General features: G+C 39.8%; 4 protein-coding genes across 4 annotated transcripts in view; 2 read left to right on the plus strand and 2 right to left on the minus strand.

Annotated features, from left to right (window-relative positions):
- The window catches only part of gogo (golden goal), a 178529-nt gene that overhangs the window by 135484 nt on the left and 25648 nt on the right, over window positions 1-17397 (minus strand). The window lies entirely within an intron of this gene.
- Window positions 1-17397, plus strand: part of FRG1 (FSHD region gene 1) — a 241689-nt gene that overhangs the window by 32823 nt on the left and 191469 nt on the right. The window lies entirely within an intron of this gene.
- Window positions 997-5468, minus strand: LOC135717376 (NEDD4-binding protein 2). Its single transcript, XM_065239430.1, has 4 exons — window positions 5077-5468; window positions 4014-4930; window positions 1734-3949; window positions 997-1630 (listed from the first exon to the last, which is right to left on the minus strand). The coding sequence occupies exons 1-4, from the start codon at window positions 5174-5176 to the stop codon at window positions 1549-1551; spliced, it is 3315 nt and encodes a 1104-aa protein (XP_065095502.1). The 5' UTR covers window positions 5177-5468; the 3' UTR covers window positions 997-1548.
- On the plus strand, window positions 9253-10349 carry LOC135717426 (uncharacterized). Its single transcript, XM_065239509.1, has 2 exons — window positions 9253-9361; window positions 9428-10349. Exons 1-2 carry the CDS (start codon window positions 9338-9340, stop codon window positions 10124-10126), a joined length of 723 nt encoding a protein of 240 aa, XP_065095581.1. The 5' UTR covers window positions 9253-9337; the 3' UTR covers window positions 10127-10349.

Genomic DNA, 17397 nt, shown 5'->3' on the forward strand with positions numbered 1-17397 from the left:
GGCTTACTGTATGCTTTCCGGTCCTCACTTATATCAATGAAAGTAAAGATAAAGACTAAAATAACTTCGGAGTTTACCATCTCTCGAGTTGTTCGGATAGGTTATTCAAAAGCATTTGCTCAATCTCATAAAAGCAGTTGTAAAGTAAGTACCCCCATTCCCTTCCCTACTCTTTTGGTGCAATATACAATGTCAGATACATTCACACAAATGTCATTGGATTGCAATGACATAATGTCATTGGATTGCAATGATTATATTGCATTTTAATATATATATTATATTCTACGATTTCTCAGGGTACTCATTTTGATGCTGTTCTATGCCTTGAAGCAAATATTGCAGTTGAACTAGGTCTCAGGTGGATCTCTTGATAAGTCAGAAATTACCTTCTTCCCTCATTCAGCCATATCGCTGGCAATCATCAAGGAAGCAACTCGTTGTATCGCATTGAAATAATCTGTATCATTACTCCACTCGTTTGCCGGTTTTTGCATGAAGCCGGTCGAAATTTCGAAAAGAAATCAGCACTGTTAGAAATGACGTTTGACTTGGGAACCCAACTGAATCGTAGCCCAACAAGCGAAATCCGAATGTACCTGTGTCTGAGACGATACTGGTGAAGACAGTTTACGTTTTCTCCTTGGTTTTTGACGTACGACTACTTCTGTGTTTTCTATATGCGGGTGGCCCCAATGCCAGTTCAATATTTCAAACAAAAGCTTTATATAGAAATAAAATAGCAGTTGGACTAATAATTCAAACAACATCTCCTCACTAACAAATGAACGGACAGGTGGATATTAAATATTTATACTACAACAATTTTCGTTTTGAAAACTGCATATAGTAAGCCCCCACCCCCGCTCTCTAACTACGCTTATGAGATTGAGCAATCGTTTTTGAATAATTCATCTGAACATACCAAATCGGCAAGATAAGAAACTCCGAAAATATTTCAGTTTGGAATCTGTCTCCCATTGGTACACCGGGATTTTTGGTGTTTAGTTCAAATTAATTTTAGAAACATTCTAACACCGTACTTTCTTTGGCAAAATTGTTAGGCACATCCTGGACTATATTTGTATTAGTTGCATGGTTCATGCAAAATTGTGGTCTCTAGGGATAAAAATGCAAAAAAGTCCATACAAATTTCAAACGCGATGCAGAAAGCCGATTTACAACCAATCGTCCCCACATTTTGCACAGTTGTTTGGGACTCCAAATGAAACCAAAAAAGGGTTGTTCTCGATTGATGAGGTAAAGTTTGCGTTTTTTTCCATAGAACGATGACCCACTCACTACTCCCCGTACCAATCACGATAGGAAAATGCTAAAAAATTAAAGTGCTTTCCTGTCTATAAAAATTGTATTAAGCTCCATATTGATAGTAAAATATATTATACCTGATCGGCCGTTGCAAAACAAAAAAGAAAAGTCTGATCATTTCGTTTAAAAAAATCGTCAGTCAAAAAAGGTGTCTCAGTGTCTCAACCACCTGCCGGCACGATAAACTTTCGTCTACGGTATACGCTGAACGTCTCCCTCTTAGGATGCTAGCAGTCGATCCAGCATATCTGGATTGTTGTGCAGTTTGATTTTCAGGAAACCGGGGTTCAACTCCACGCACCTGTAAAGAGAATAAAACGGTTATTTAGTTTTATTGAATCATTTTAAATGCTCCAACACTGTGGCAACAATAGCAACTCGCGATCTAAACTCAGTGCTCGTACCTCAATCCCAGGTCCCGTAGCATAGCCTTCACCCGGTGCTTGATGATCGGTATGCCATCTGCCGAGTGCAACCCGCGTCCCGTAATGATAAACAGTTCTTTGAACTGCTGCCTCCGGTGGGTCAGCTTTCTGGCGTGCTCCGCTAGGAAAATCTCTAGACACCGCAGCGCTTCCTCCGAGTGTAGATAGTGCAAATCCAACACATCTACATTGTTCAGCGTCAGCTTGTGCACCTCCATGATGGCATTCGAGGCCTTACTGCTGTACATATCGATTTTGGTTCGATGAAGCCGAGCAACCTGGGCATAGTACTCGGCCACCCCGGCCATGCCCCGCTGAATGGCATTCCGAGCCTTCTCGTGGCATTCGTTTTTCAGTTCCTGGTGGTGTTGGGACAGATTGCGGCATTCTTCGGCCGTTTTCAGGTGAAGATTGATGTCGTCTTCGCTGGATGACGGTCCCTGGTCGACCGTCGGAGGTGGCGACGTTGAGGACGGAGGAAGTGGTTTCTGTTTTTCGGCTTCTGCTCGCTTCAGAAGGGCTTCCCGTTCGCGGGCGATTTGGTTTCTCAGCTCTTCCGGAATGGAATTGTTTAGGACGGTTATAGTGTCGCTGAATTTGTTATGATGGGCATGTAGGATTTCTGCCAGGACTTTCCCGTCAACGCTAGGATACATTTCGGCTAGCTTTTGACGAGTCATATGCGAGGCCAGATCTTGCGGAGCTTGCTTAGCCCAGCCGTTGATTTCGCTTCGGTACGCCGTTAGGGCGTACTCCATTTCCATAATGTCGTTCAGGTTGGGGGAATCCTCGGTGGTCTTCTTGAACAGAACGGGATACTTTTCCTTCGCTTCCATTTGCTGTGCCAATCGGGCATCTTTTTTCATCGTGTAAATCTTGTTTTCCTCCCTGCAGCTGTAGATGGAATCCAAGAACGACAAATACAACTGTTCTGCCATTTCGGTAGCCATGAAAACCTTTGTTCGCTCATTGGTTAGTTCGTCTAAGGAGATGGCACCCGAGCCATGCTTATCCTTGAAAGTGGCGTGTAACTGGCTTATGAGATTAATTCCCAACGTTACTTCCAGCACTTCGGGATCAGATTTGATCGGATCTTCCGTGCTGAACGTTTCCGATTCTACGGATTTCCGATCGGCTTCCTCTTTGCTGATAATTCCCTTGGATGCCCGTATCTGCTGTATATGTTTGGAGTAGTGTTCTTTTCCCAGGACAACGAATGCTTCCAGCTGCTTTTTGGCGTTTTGTAAGTCTTCCGATAGGGCTTTGTCTTTTCTTTTCGTTGTGTTCCGGGGTGATTCCGAGCTGACGGTAGAACGATCGGTTTCGTAGCCCCCTCCTCCACCACCACCACCACTGCCGGAGGGATCACCGGAAGGCACTTGCGATACCATTGTTTCATTGCAATCACATTCAAACGCGAGTGGACCGCCAACCGCACCGGCTTCTGCATTATCAGCTGCCTCGAATTCGTATGTCTTTTGCTCTTCTAGCAACAGATTTGCTGTCCAATCACCGTCCCCATTGCAGTTCTCGAACAAATCCCATAAATACTGGACCGGAATCTGGGGATAGAGGATGCAAATTTCCGAGAAACTAGTGTTTTCATTTTTGCATCCCCGTCTGTGCCTGACCAGAGCAATCCGTTTCTTTTCCGATTTCTTCTTTTCGCTGGGCTTGACCGGCGTCACACCGGCTGAGTTTTCCGGAGTCTTCCATTCTGCCGGGATTTTTATGCTCGACAGAAGGAACGATGTAGGAGCTTGGAGTTGATCAGCTCGCTTTGGTTGAGGAGTTTCAGGAGTTTTTACAAGTCGCTGTGCTCCTCCGGTGGGATCGGATTGGGTCCAGAAGTCGATGCTCTCCTTGTCGTAAGGTTTCCAACTGATTTCGTTGGTCGTAGGCCAGCACCATTCGGGATCGCCTTCGACGTCGGTTTGTACTGCCAGGACCTGCTGGTTGGAGTCCTGATCGTCGGCCATCGAACTGCTACTGTTGGTGGAAACAATCGTTGTGTGTTTTGGTGTCGCCAGCCGTGGCGGTTTCGGGATTGGAATGTTTGCTAGGTCTATGGCATTATCGTCGGCGTCTGCTTCCCCATGGGTAGATTTCGTTTGCGAATCGTTGGAAGCTTCCCAATCCGTCGTAGACCATTCTTTCATAGCTGTGTCCAGAGATGATGGTTCCGTCGTTTGTTTCTAAAATTAAATGAAGATGAAATCAAAATGTACGACCGAGATACGGTGTGAATAAGAGACTTACCTGGTATCTGTTTTGATTCTCGTCAATATTCAGTTGCAAATCCTGTTTGAGTATCGGAAAATGACGCATCTTCTGCGGAAGATACAAAGCGTGCTCCAATTTGCACTGTTTGTACAGCTCAGTCGTATCCTTTAACTTTTCATAATTCGTCAACATGGCCTTAATTTTCCCCTCTGGCACGCCATGTGTATTTCTGGAGGCCAAACTTCTCGAGTTGAACCTCCAGTGCGTTACCGGTTCCAACACTTCTAAGTGGTACCCATTGTCTGCCGCAATCTGCACATAGGCAAACATTTCCCACAGCTTCATGTGGGTATTATCCACCACAATGGGGCTCCACCCATCTCGCGCCTTTGCTAGAACATTGTTCTGGTTGAACCGATGGGCATCTTCGATCCTATCCGCCTGGTACCTGTAAACCCCGTTCACGATGAAGTAATCGTCCGCACTGAAGACGTGATTTCGATAATCTCCATTTCCGAGCGTCTTATCGATAAGAGCACGCGAGAGATAAGATTTTCCAGAACCTGGAGCACCTCGCATAAGAACCATCACTCGATAGCCCCGGTTGATGAGATCAACGACGGAATCAAAATTTGAAGGCCATTTGTCACCCCGGCGAATCATGTTGGAACTACGCTGAGGCTGGGGCAGACTGCCAAAACCTTGCGGGGTACTTCCTTTGTGCAGGAAGGAGGCAAACGAGAGTGATTCGTTCGCGGTTGGTTGTTGAGTGGAAATCTTCTTGATAGCTCCCGTAGAAGCGGCTGGTAACGGTTGCTGCAACATTGCATTTTGCGAACTTTCCGAATTCAATAGCATATCCCATGAATCTTCCGATTGTACCTGGAGAAACTTGGGACTATCGTCAACGGTTTCATCCTCATCTTTTAACAGCATTTCAATACATGCTTCCACTACCGGAAAAAGAGGAAGAAACAATACAAACAAAATCATTTAATGAGTGCACTTCAAGGTCACAAAATGAATACATTCTCCCGCTTGGGGGGAAAGAACAAAGCCCTATCGCTTGCAACGATCAGCTACTAAAACAAACACTCACGATCGTTGTTGCATCTTTTCACCGTATTTTGGATCCGCGTCTGGTCGATGTAATCACCGAACATTTCCGTTAACTGAGCCAGTATTTCGTCCCCGAGCATGTTCAATCTCTTCGATCACCTAATCACAATGAACAGGTTTCTTCCTACTTCAAGGTTGAAGCTGAAGCACATTAAAGAAGGTGGCGTAATTCCGCTGGTCTAACAACGGAAGACTCACGACGTCGACAATATACTTTTGATCAACGAACAACTGTCACAAACACTAACTTTCGAAAACAGCGCTCAAAACTCGCGTTAATTAGGCAGCGCAAACATATAAATCCAGATTAATCCTATTATTACCACAAGTAAAATGGAGAAGAAAAAATCCGCCCGCGAGAATGCATGCGAAACAATGTAAATAAACAGTACCAATGATGCGAAAAGCCACGCACATGTTATGACAAACTGTCAGCCGGGGTCAGAGACAAGGAACGAAAGAAAGCAGTGCAGCCAGAGATGGAATATTTAAGGGGAGCCGCAATACCGTCACTGTCAGCGTCCCCGCATAAGCGCGAACCATAAATTTTCCTTACCTAAAATGGTTAAAATTGTTTATAATCCCTGCTAAACTTCAACTGAAATGGTTATGGAACTTTACATGAACGTTTAATGATAAAGTTTTAACATTAAGTATTATAGTTTTTTTGAAGTGGACCTTACAAATAATGGGTTGTTAAGAACCATTACCATTCAAAATTCTTGTTTTCTCCATACATTTTCGGAAAGAAAACTATACTAAAACCTTTTAACTTATGGTTTGAGAACATTAATGGTTATGGTTATGGTAACCAGTAAGGTCCATTAACGGTTTTGTAACATCGATCAACTTTATGTGGAATATATCGCGAATTGGTTGCCTGTAAATTACTGATTACCAATTCACGATATATTTCACGTAAAGTTGAGTGATAATACAAAACCATTAATGGACCTTACTGACTACACAGCAAAAAAAAAATGTAATATCGATCAATGTAATTCAAGCTGATGTATGAAATAATGATGTAATAGCAAAAAGCAGATAGAATATTACATCAATGGATGTAAATTTGTTCGCAAAATCGATGTACATCGTACAACGTTATATTACACAACCGATGGATTGACGTGGTTGCAGCAGTTTAGATGTAATATTCAACAATTTTTTTTTTCTGTGTACCATAACCATAACCATTAATGTTCACAAACCATAAGTTTTTTTTTTTTTTTGTTCTTTATTATAGAGATTTTTAGCCTGAGGCTAGGTCATCTCTTACAAACCATAAGTAAAAACGTTCTAATATAGTTCTCTTTCCGAAAATGTATGGAGAAAACAAGAATTTGGAATGGTAATGGTTCTTAACAACCCATTATTTGTAAGGTCCGCTTCCAAAAAAACCATAATACATAAGGTTAAAACTTTATCACACAAACGTTCATGTAAAGTTCCATAACCATTTCAGTTGAAGTTTAGCAGGGATTATAAACAATTTATAACCATTATCGGTAAGGTCATGTGATGGTTCGCGTTTATGCGGGTCAGCGTCAAAGTGGAATCTGATCAAAATTGACGGACTGCCCTAATCAAATTTGCATGGTTATTTTGCTTAATGACATGTTCAGGGTATCGTTCAATCCATTTGTGGAATAGTTCTATCGTTTGAGTTGTCGTTCACGTATGGTATTTTTTTTTATTAGGTTGACGCAGCGTCGATGTGAAGTCGCCTAGTAGAGATGTCAGTGGAAAACCAAAAAAAAAAATTACAGTGAAATTTTCAGTGGAAACAATGCTCTAACAATAATATTTATTGTCAACAGTAAAAATGATTGTTAAAATGTTGTACTCATCCGAAAACGGCAAAACTGCTTCCTACCTGTACAATGTATGTACATAATAAAATGTTGTTACAATGATTTTTTGACGTTGGATAACGTCTTTCGGCAACATACGGGGGTACAAAATTGAAAACAGTCATTTTGGATGCGTTACGAAAAATTAAAAGATTTTGAACGATAATAACTCAACCGTCTCTCGATAGATTTACGAGATAATGGCATCAATCGATTGGAAATATTTCTAGCAATTTGCTGAATGTTTCAAATCTATTGATTTCATTCTGTAAACTATTGAAAAATGGTTAAGAGTAAACCATTGTCTAAAGATGGTGAAAATCAATTGATTTTTTTTTATATTCTTATACTTTCTCCAACCGAGACATCAGATGCAAGTATCTGACACCTCTGATATTTTCTGTTCTACTATATAACCGTCCAACAAGGTCGCCCGTTCCATCATTGTCAACAACATCAGCCCAACAAAACGGCCCTTTTCAGGGCCACCAAACTTTCGCAAAAGAGTTATTAATACCCCGTTCACATTACAGCGTATATCACGTGATATACGCTGTCTTGCAATGAGCACTCGTACATCTAGTTTTCACTGGAAATCCTATGTATGAGTGCTCATTGCAAGACAGCCTATATTACGTGATATAGGCTGTAATGTGAACGGGGTATAAGGAATATTCCTAAAATATAATATTAATTAAGTACACAATTAAGTACAACACATAACAGACGTTATCCAACGCCAACCCTTCCAACTTTTTTCGTATTTTTCATTTATTTTATTGTTAACATGATTCGATCATGAACAATAATGATCATCTCTATTACAATAAAAAATGTTGTTACATTAAAAATTGGTGTGTTTTCATTGTGGGTTACCTCACGAACAATAAAAATAAATCTGATTGAAGCATGCAGACTATGAGAGGGACAGCAACACTGCCAATGTAATCAAGATAGGCACTGCTCGTATGGCTCTGGCTTTGACAGTTCGTTTGGCTCAAAACCAGCCAATCCACGTCCGCTCATCTCTTATCCTAGACCCTCACTAAAGCTGGGTTAAGATGGTTCAATTCAGCGTTCAACTCACTTGAACTGCGAAATGAACGTCCAGAAATCTGACCGATATCGGACTTGCTCTATTCGTTGCCAAGTCAATTGAACGCCTACAACCAGATCGGTTTGAGTTGAATTCAACTCACCTGCCTCATCTAAATCCCGCTTAATGCAGACCTTTTCCGTGCAGTCAATAATCATACAATATAATAGTGAAAAATTCCACCACTTGAAGATGTCAGGAAGGAACTCTCAGGTGCAAGCATATTTCATGGGCGATTCTCTCCAGTAGAATGCATTAACTTATCAACGACGCTCAACCACCAAGGAGACGTGACCTAGAGAGATCGAGTGCAGGGGAGTTGGCCTCCATTTCTCACAAGTTCCGGATCGAATCCCAATCCATAACCAGTAAAAAAAGGACTCACCCGCGATAGACATACCACCCCCTTCCCTTCCCGGGGCGATGGTTTATTTTTTCAATTTATTTTTAATTATTTAGTTATTGAAAAAAAAAATATATATGGGGAAATCACGAAAATTTCATTGTTAAGATACTTAACAACCCCCCTTTTTTATTGTAAATTTTCCATTTACCATGAAATTTGTACAACATAAATCAAGGTAAATTTATTGTAGACGTAACAATATAAATCATTGTTAAGACAATAATTTTCGTCTTATTGTTACATTGTTTTTTAATGTATTTTTGTTGTTATATTTTTTTTGGGGTGTCGCGCACGACAACGAAGTGAGTGTAGTAAAAAACGTCTACTGTTTCAACCCCTGACCAGCCCTAATAAAAAATTACCATAAACGAACGATAATCCAAATGATTGAACTATTCCCCAAATGGTTTGGATGATACCCAGAACACGTCGTTAAGCAAATTAACCATAACATTTTTATTAGGGAGGGTAATCCATCGGTTGTGTAATATAATCGATTTTGCGAACAAAATTACATCCATTGATGTAATATTGTATCTGATTTTTGCTTTACATCATTATTTCATATGTTGTATACAACAGCTTGAATTACATTGATCGATATTACATTTTTTGCTGTGTATTAAATTATTAGTATTGATGGGTACATATATTAATGTTTCCGTGTCTTCCACCGAATGGTTCAGTGACAGAGAACGATCAGATGTGCAATCAGCTGTTTGAAAAAAGAAAAAGAAAAAAAAATCATTTGACGTTTATTATTTTTTGTTTGTTGCTCCGTTTTCGTTTATTTTACCACACATAAAATTTTGTTTCGACAGCATTATTCGCATTTTCGTGTTCTCTGTAAACAATTCGTGATCAACATCGAAACAGCTTCCGTAGAATGGAAAATTCATTCCTCAACATGGTAAGACTCCAATCCGTCAACTTTTGGTAGAAACAAAATTCAATTTTTCTATGTTATTCCCCTTAGGCACACGTCCACGGTCGAAGAGCAGAGCACCACACAAAGCATCGACGCTTTGACGAGGCCATCGAGAATCATCGGAAGGCTGCGTCCTACATTGACGAAGCGCTAAAAATCGCCCCCCAATCGGCAGTGGTCCTGGAGTCGCTTCAATTGCAACGCAAATATCACCTGAAGCAGGTGGATTTTCTTCGTCACAAAAAACAACAGTACGAACGATACATGAAGGCGCTGGAATACCAGCGCAAACGGAATCCGGAGTTTTTGGCCAAGCAGCTTGAGAAGATGGAGAAGCACAGCGAGTTACAGGTGGCACTCTATCAGAATCTGGACGATACGGATGGCTTGCTGGAAACGATGATGGGAAGCGGTGGCGATAGGAAAACCTCCGCGACGGAAGATTTGATATCATTGAATCACTCGTTGCGTGTTCTCGTTTATCGGATGACGCAAAGTATCGACGAATATGCGATGGAAAATGAAACGCTCAAGGAAAAATTAAGCATATATGAGAAGGAAACCGAACAGCACCCGGCGCTGACAAATGTGCCGAAGAGTTCGGAGAAAAGTAGAGGAGAAAGGATTCCCTCGCTGGAAACCGGAAGGGATGCTTTGGAAGCGGTTGATTTTCAGCCGGAAGAATTACCGGCTCTAGCGCCGTTGGAGCTTCCGACGTTCGATATGCCAGAGTTTGAGAATAATTAGATGGAAATGGTCTATCGGAGCAACAATAATTAAATCTCTGGTTAGATTAGAGGAACGAGCAACGACTGACCGCTGAATCGCTTCGTTTGTTTTTAATTTCTAGATAAAGTATCATGTGATGGTTTAGTTTTAGTTTTAAGGTTAACTGTATGTAATTAATTGTAATTTTAATTATATAGATGCTAGAGTAGTAAACCATGAAACTGTGTTTCCAGAATGTTATTTTATGTAATTTGACTTGTTCATTTTAAACAATAAAGTTAGAAAATACGGATCATTATTTCAACGTTATTATTAGAGTCTGTGTTCAAACTATACTGCCGCTAACGGCAAGTCAGTCCTATCTGTGAAAATAAGCGGAAATGGGAAAATGCCTTGCAAAGATTTTGCGTATTTTCTTACGCCTTTTACGTCGATTTTTCCTTTTAATTCTAGTACTTTTGTATTAATTTCACTATCACTTCGAATTATAACAGATACGTATTTCGTTTACTACTTGCAAACTTCTTGAGTGTCTAGTCATAGAGAAGTTTGCAAGTAGTAAACGAAATACGTATCTGTTACATGGGGGAGAGGTAGCTCATCGATTCTTCCGGTTCGCCTCCTAGCATCGTGCTATAAGGTACCAGGCGATAACCAGGGTAGTTGATCGATAGCTCGATGACGTCATTTCGTTGACGTCTGCAATTGGAAATTCTCATAGCAGGCGTTGACGATGGGACGTTGTCGAGTTGTTGAATAGCAACTATCGTGATAACTCACCGATTACCTGTCGATCTGCCAAATTTGGAAAGACGTCTGCATTGAATTGTCTCATATAATAATATTCCGCCCACTATATCACAAGAAATTGCGAGTAGCTGAGTGGAATGGAGATAAGTTAAGCATTGGGTACAGGACCAAGTCTCCCCTGGGTGGTGCCAAAAGATGAGCGCAATAGAATCATCAAGTTGCCATAAGGCACGGAATGAGACTATTGCATGGCTGGGTAGTCAAAGTCTTCCATTCGTTAGTCATTTCAGGTGGATTAGAACAGGTTTAGGTTTAGGGTGGGCGTTGGCCAGATTTGGATTTTTCAGATGTAATCCTGGATAGGACCCTGTCATTGAACGTCGCGTGAAAGTGGAACTTAATGAAGGCCTAAGTACTTTTTCGTAGTTTTTAGTTTTCGGATTTGAAAGATCGTCGGTTACAGTGGCCTGCTTACTGAGCAGAAAAACGCTGTCCCAGGTCCTTACATATCAAAGAGATTTATGGTAAAATCGCTTGTGTATCGTGTATTTATTATTATCATTTAGCTTTATTAAGGAGGCTTTCAGCCTTGGGCTGGTTCGCCTCCATATATCGTGTATTTTGCGAAACTCGTTGTTGTCGTTGGTTCCGGGTTTGAATGGATACACAAATTTGAGCAACGGTATTATGTGATATGAGGGGCTCGGTGGCCTTAGAGTTACCGTTTTTGCTTACTGAGCAGAACATCATGAGTCTAATCTCAGGCCCATCCACATTCAAGATTCGTCAATCGTTTTATTTGTTAATATGACTACATGGAAATAACAGCAACTCGGTGATTAAAAAGGTGCTCGTCTGCCTAGTGGCAAACGTTTTTGCTTACTGAGCAGAAGACCGTGGGTTTAGTCCCAAGCTCTTTCGCGTTATATGATCGTTAGGACATCAATTCAGCTTATCGTTTACCAAACCGAACCCTGCTGCAAACCCAACCCTCTTATCCAACATCCCAGTGATTCCTCGTGGAAGTGCAGAGGTGTTCTCGGCTTCCATCAAAGCGAGTGTCATGTCAACACAATCCTTCCCATTCCTTGCTTGACCTGTGTTCGGGCACGGCCGGCGCTGGTATTGCCTAATTTAAGATCACCAGTTTTTACACATTGAGGATGATTGCTAGTCCCAAGCCGTCTATTGGTTCTCTGTGTAATTACAGCTGATCTGGCAGTAACAGAGTAGCAACCGTGGGCGGTCAATCAAGCTCAAGCTCAAGCTCAGGCTACGGTGACCACTTACAAGACTGCTTACAAGTACTAATTATCATTAAAACATCCAATGTTTTCATAATACGGAAAAACAATTATTTATTGCAAGTCAGTGGGAGTAACCCTGCCTTGAGCATCTACAAAGTTCCATATTTTCTGCCGATGTTTTCTCAATTTAACAAAGATCTCAGAGCATCCATGACCTTCGTCACGAGCTTCGTCAAGCTTCAGCTGATCTTTTTCTACGAATTGTGTTAAACATCTGGGTAAATTAAACCCTGAAGTTCTAAGAAGTATGCTGAACAGCTACGATGCTCCCTGAACCTCTATAAAATTAGCTGAACTGTTTGCGGAGCTTGTACAAATTTTGCTGAACTTCTGCGAAGTTCCATGAAGAATTAAACAGTTCTCAGCACTTATATGAAGTATTACTATAAAGTACACTGTACTTCCAAAACGTTCCCTGAACGTTTTGGAATTTCGTTGATAATCTGTGAACTTCCCTGATGTTCTATAAAGTTTCCTGAACTTCTACGAAATTTCCTGATCTGTCATAAGCATCATAATATTACCTATAAATCTTTTCATTTATGTAGACAACTGTTGCCTGCTGAGCAGTTGATGGGGCATGTCAGAAGAATAACATCTTCTTAATTAATTAATAACTAATTATGCTGACGATAAATAAAAAAAAAAAAAAAAAAGTTTAACAAAGTTCTAGCTGATAATATTTTCTATTACAGTTATACCATAGAGGTAACTCAAAGACTAGTAGGTCCAGAAAAGACGTGTTCAACTTTTTGGTTCAGCTCTGGTACTATCTTCGGTCCCAAGCTAATCGATTCACCCCTCGAAACATAGGAAAATCCACGAACCCCTTATTTTTTCCTGTCAAGCCTTCAAAGCGAATCAAAACAAACATAGTTAATAAAATTTCGACTAGAATGGGGTACGTTAATCGATTTGCTTGGTACCAATCCCAACAAACAATTGCCTATTGAAGAAACGACCTTTTGACGATTTCATTCAACTGCATGCTTAATAATACTTCTGTTCAGACTATGTTCACACAAATCTGGAGAATTTATTCAAACCACAACATCGAAATATTTGGTGTTGAATAAGGTATGTTGAGAAGCTTTTATTCGACTTAAAAGTGTTATAACAGAGCTTATTCGATCAAATTTTTAATTATTCAGCGTTTATTAGACATCATTACTTCCTTAAACAGCGATGGTATAAAGGTTTTTATAGACGGTTGATTCTCATGTGAAGTAATATTCGATTAGACACTATGAAACATTTATTAAACTACGCGATAATTAATCCGAAAAAATTGTGTCATTATTTCTGTCGAAGCACGCACCCACCACACACATATACTAGAAAATTTATTACATACATACACACATGTTGTTAGATGAGATTCGAACCATAACCTTCCAATCACCAGCCGCTTACCTTGCCATCTGAGTTATCCTAGAATACATCATACGGGCTGCTAAATAAGCAATAAAAGCTTGAATCTGAATACCTATCAGCACTTCCAGCCGTAACTCTAGCTAGTTTAAGGAGATGTGAGAATGATTAATTCATTCATAGTTGTTTTACATGAGACCAATGTTACCTCTCCATCTCTCTAATTTCGATGGAAAGGATGCTGGGTTATTCTTTTCGATAGATCGATGAATTGGTTGTCGTGAGTGATACGATCTATGATTACGATTTAAATTAATTATGCGTAGAAAATAAATAAAAAAAAGGGTTGGGGGATTGAACTCGCGACCTTCTACTTGGAAAGCGGAAACGGTAACCACTAAGCTACCAATTTCGTTTTGTTGTTAGCCTGAAACAGTGTTGTGGAATAATGAATGAATACGCCTTTTGTAAAGCATTTACAAAGCACGCAATTAAAACATGGACGCATAGTCTCGCGCATAGTGGTATAGAGCTATTATGCTGACTGTATTCACCTTTATTCAGCAATATTGTTAAGCAATGCAATGGAATCTAAAAATGAAGCTAGAAAACGTCAAATGAAGCATGTTATTAAATCAATTGAAAACAGTCGAATTAAAGTGTCAATGTATGTACAAATTACACTTTTTCAGTTTGTTATTAGATCAAACTATTGGCGTTGAATTGGGAAGACATTTAACGCTTTTACAGCTTTTAATAAGTAAATTAATCAGATCAGAGCAAACAGTGAAATAAATGTGCATCTATCGATCTCAATGAGCTTTTTCAACACATAATTCGACAACTCGTTTTATTCAGCATTGTACACTGTTAACCAGCATTTATTCAATATATATGCTTATTTGTGACTCTGAATTGTTTGTTGGGATAGGCTAGTCAAGTAGTGAGCCAATTTGAAATCGTTAGTTTCCACCAATTGGTTATACCTCGATATGACGGAATTGACACTTTTGACTTCCATCGTTAATATCTTGATAATAACAATTGAATCATACAAATTAATATTAACAACAGATGAGGGATTATCTCATCTGTCTGATGGCGTTATTACTTTGCTTGTTTGAATGATCGTTTGCGAGAAATCGGCGATGAAAGTCTAAAGTGACAGTTACCAGAAAACATAAAAAACCATGATTTCGACGTTAACAGGTAAATTATGCTTTTGGTACGATATTTTAGTTCAAATGCTACCAAACGAAGTCAATAAGAACGCGTGATATGAATGTTTGCACTCAATATTCTCAAAAACAAATGAAGCGCCTCCGACCGAATCAATCTTTATCTTCATCCGATAGGCCGAAGTGAATTCATTGGCGTTTCAATGGCTTTTCAATGCGTTAGGCCGAGTTTGGCATCAAGAAGCAGTGTTAGACTTTTGACAATATCTCAACGATTGGTTTCTCTTTATCAAATCTTACGATACGTACAGAAAGGTAACTAAATTTGAAAGCCATCAGTAATAATAACATTCCGTTTGGTGCTAAACTGCGCTAGATTAAGAAAGACTAAGTGCGGGTTGTGCTTAATAGGCCGGAAATGGGGTAGTTAACCCTATACAAGTTATTGCTTTGGGCCTTCGGGGGGCGGTTTTTCAAAACAATTAGACTAAACTAGAATGCATTTATTGTGTCCATTTGAATTCCTGCACAAAAATACAAAAGAGCGGAAATGCTTACTAAGTAACTAGTTATTTACTCCTATTTACTTGCTGTTGCTAGCCCTGCTACCATGAGGTGTCGGGTTGCTTACTGCTGCTGCTGCTAAGCGATGGGTCAGCACTATGTTGTTGTTGGGAAAATGCTGATGTACGGGAATGTGCTGCTCCGGTCCGGCTATGGTTGTTGTTGCTCTTTGGTGTTGGATGCACTGTAGAGGAGCGGTCCTTCACTTACACAGCACGTTTATCGATAAATTGTTATGGCAAATGGCGAGGACGAGGAGTAAAAAAAAAGTTCACTTTTCCCATATCAATTTCCATATAAACTTCTGAAAATAAATTTATTATGAAGTGAAGCAATTAGTAAAAACAAACATCGATAAAAATAAAATATGATACCGTAAGTGGGGTGCCAATGGGCCAACAATCAAAAGGTTTCGTTTCCTACCTTATAACATTCACATTATAACAAGAAAAACTAATTTTAAGCATGTGAATATATTCATCAATAATATATTAAAACTAACATGGAAATGGTTGATAGACCTCATTTTACTAAAATTAAATAACAAATAGATCAATGTAAAACCTTATGTGAGGTGACATGTATGTAAAGTAGCCACCATCCCTTAGAAGATCTTGTCTTGTATGCAGCTCCACTTAATAGCAAGATCAATTTGAGCTACCGATCTGAATTCCCAATATCGCTGTATGAAGGGCCAAAAACGGAGGGGAGGACCCGTAAGCAGAGGCACATACGCAAAATCCACGGGAATTCAAGAATCTCCTCCCAAAGATACGGTCCAACAAATCGAATAACGCAATACTTATTAAGCTCTTACAGGATGGTTTGTTAAGAAGGGTGCGTCAATTTCGCTGAAACTGTTGGAGTAGAATTCACACCATCACAATCGAATCGGTAGGATAAAGAAAATGATAGTGTTTATTCCCCTCCTAGACTCCGGTTGTCACACCACTTTAATCGTCCAGTTACAGGTCAAGTGATCCCCTGATGCTCTCTCCCGACCTAGTATTTATTTATTTAAATTAAATATGTAATGGAGAAATGAAATATATCAGAACATTAAAATACGAAATGAAAATACATTTATATAATAAGATGCAGCAAAACCTTATGTGGGGTGACATTGGCCCAAAACATAAATTTGGTTAAAATATCTCAAAATAAGCAAATGTAACGTAGCTATAAGGAGTACATTTGGATATGATCACAATAGGATTTCTATGCGTGTACAGTAGAGTTATAAATCATTGAAAAAGGTCTCATATGGACCGAAACGTCGGTGTATGAAAGCACATAAGTACAACTTGAAATTAATTGAACTGCCCTTAGATTCTCTGATATGTCTTGATATCCTCAGGGCTTTCCTATGAAGTTCTCTCATTTCTCCAGAAGTTCTTCGTACGGTCCTGACATAAATGGAGCTGCCCTGAAAACCTTTAAACTTCCATGATGTTCTCTGGACTTTTGTGATGTTTCCGAAATATTACTGATGTTTTCGTAAGATCTCTGGACATTCCTGGAATTAACAGAATTTCTTAAGGGTTCTCGAAATTTACCATAAGCTAATGGATCAGTCCTGAATTCAATGAAACTTTCCCTTACTGATGTGGGCTTCCATAAAGTCGTTGGTACTCACCCTATTTGGAATAACTGAAAATTGTACAGTGAGAATGAACAGCCAGTCCCAGTCAGTCATTCAGTTGATTCATTGTGCAAATGCGTGATCGATTATGAAATGTTACGCCTGCTTGCCTGTCTGTAAAATAAGCATTAAATACCGTGTCTCGTTTAATAAAACTCCAGGAAATTTTATATTCACGGCTTTAAACTTATATTTTAAATTCGACTGAGACTGTTTTCTCCACCGAACGACGAACCCCCTCTCACGGAGCACGAATCGAAATGAAAAGGATGGTTAACAAGAATTCAATTTATTTTTAATTTTAACTTCTAATTGCACTGCTAATTGAATCAGACGCCGAGCCGAAGGTAGAAATAGATCCTTTTGCCATCCGTCGTCGGTTCGCTCTGCGACTCAAAAACGTCCACTTAATTAGGCCGCTGATTTTCACACACAGACAGCCACCACCATCACCGCCGACTGGACAATCAAAGCAAG

Source organism: Ochlerotatus camptorhynchus, unplaced genomic scaffold (assembly GCF_037179485.1).
Source record: "Ochlerotatus camptorhynchus isolate MF236.1 unplaced genomic scaffold, CSIRO-AGI_Acam_v1.1 ptg000055l, whole genome shotgun sequence".
NCBI classification, from domain to species: Eukaryota; Metazoa; Arthropoda; class Insecta; order Diptera; family Culicidae; genus Ochlerotatus; species Ochlerotatus camptorhynchus.

Coding starts and splice junctions, on each gene's coding strand:
- LOC135717376 (XM_065239430.1), bottom strand. CDS start 5,176: ATGCTCGGGGACGAAATACTGGCTCAGTTAACGGAAATGTTCGGTGAT. Junction 4,931..5,076: donor GAAAAGATGCAACAACGATC/GTGAGTGTTTGT, acceptor TTTTTCCGGTAG/TGGAAGCATGTATTGAAATG. Junction 1,631..1,733: donor CTACGGGACCTGGGATTGAG/GTACGAGCACTG, acceptor TTCTCTTTACAG/GTGCGTGGAGTTGAACCCCG.
- LOC135717426 (XM_065239509.1), top strand. CDS start 9,338: ATGGAAAATTCATTCCTCAACATG. Junction 9,362..9,427: donor AAAATTCATTCCTCAACATG/GTAAGACTCCAA, acceptor TATTCCCCTTAG/GCACACGTCCACGGTCGAAG.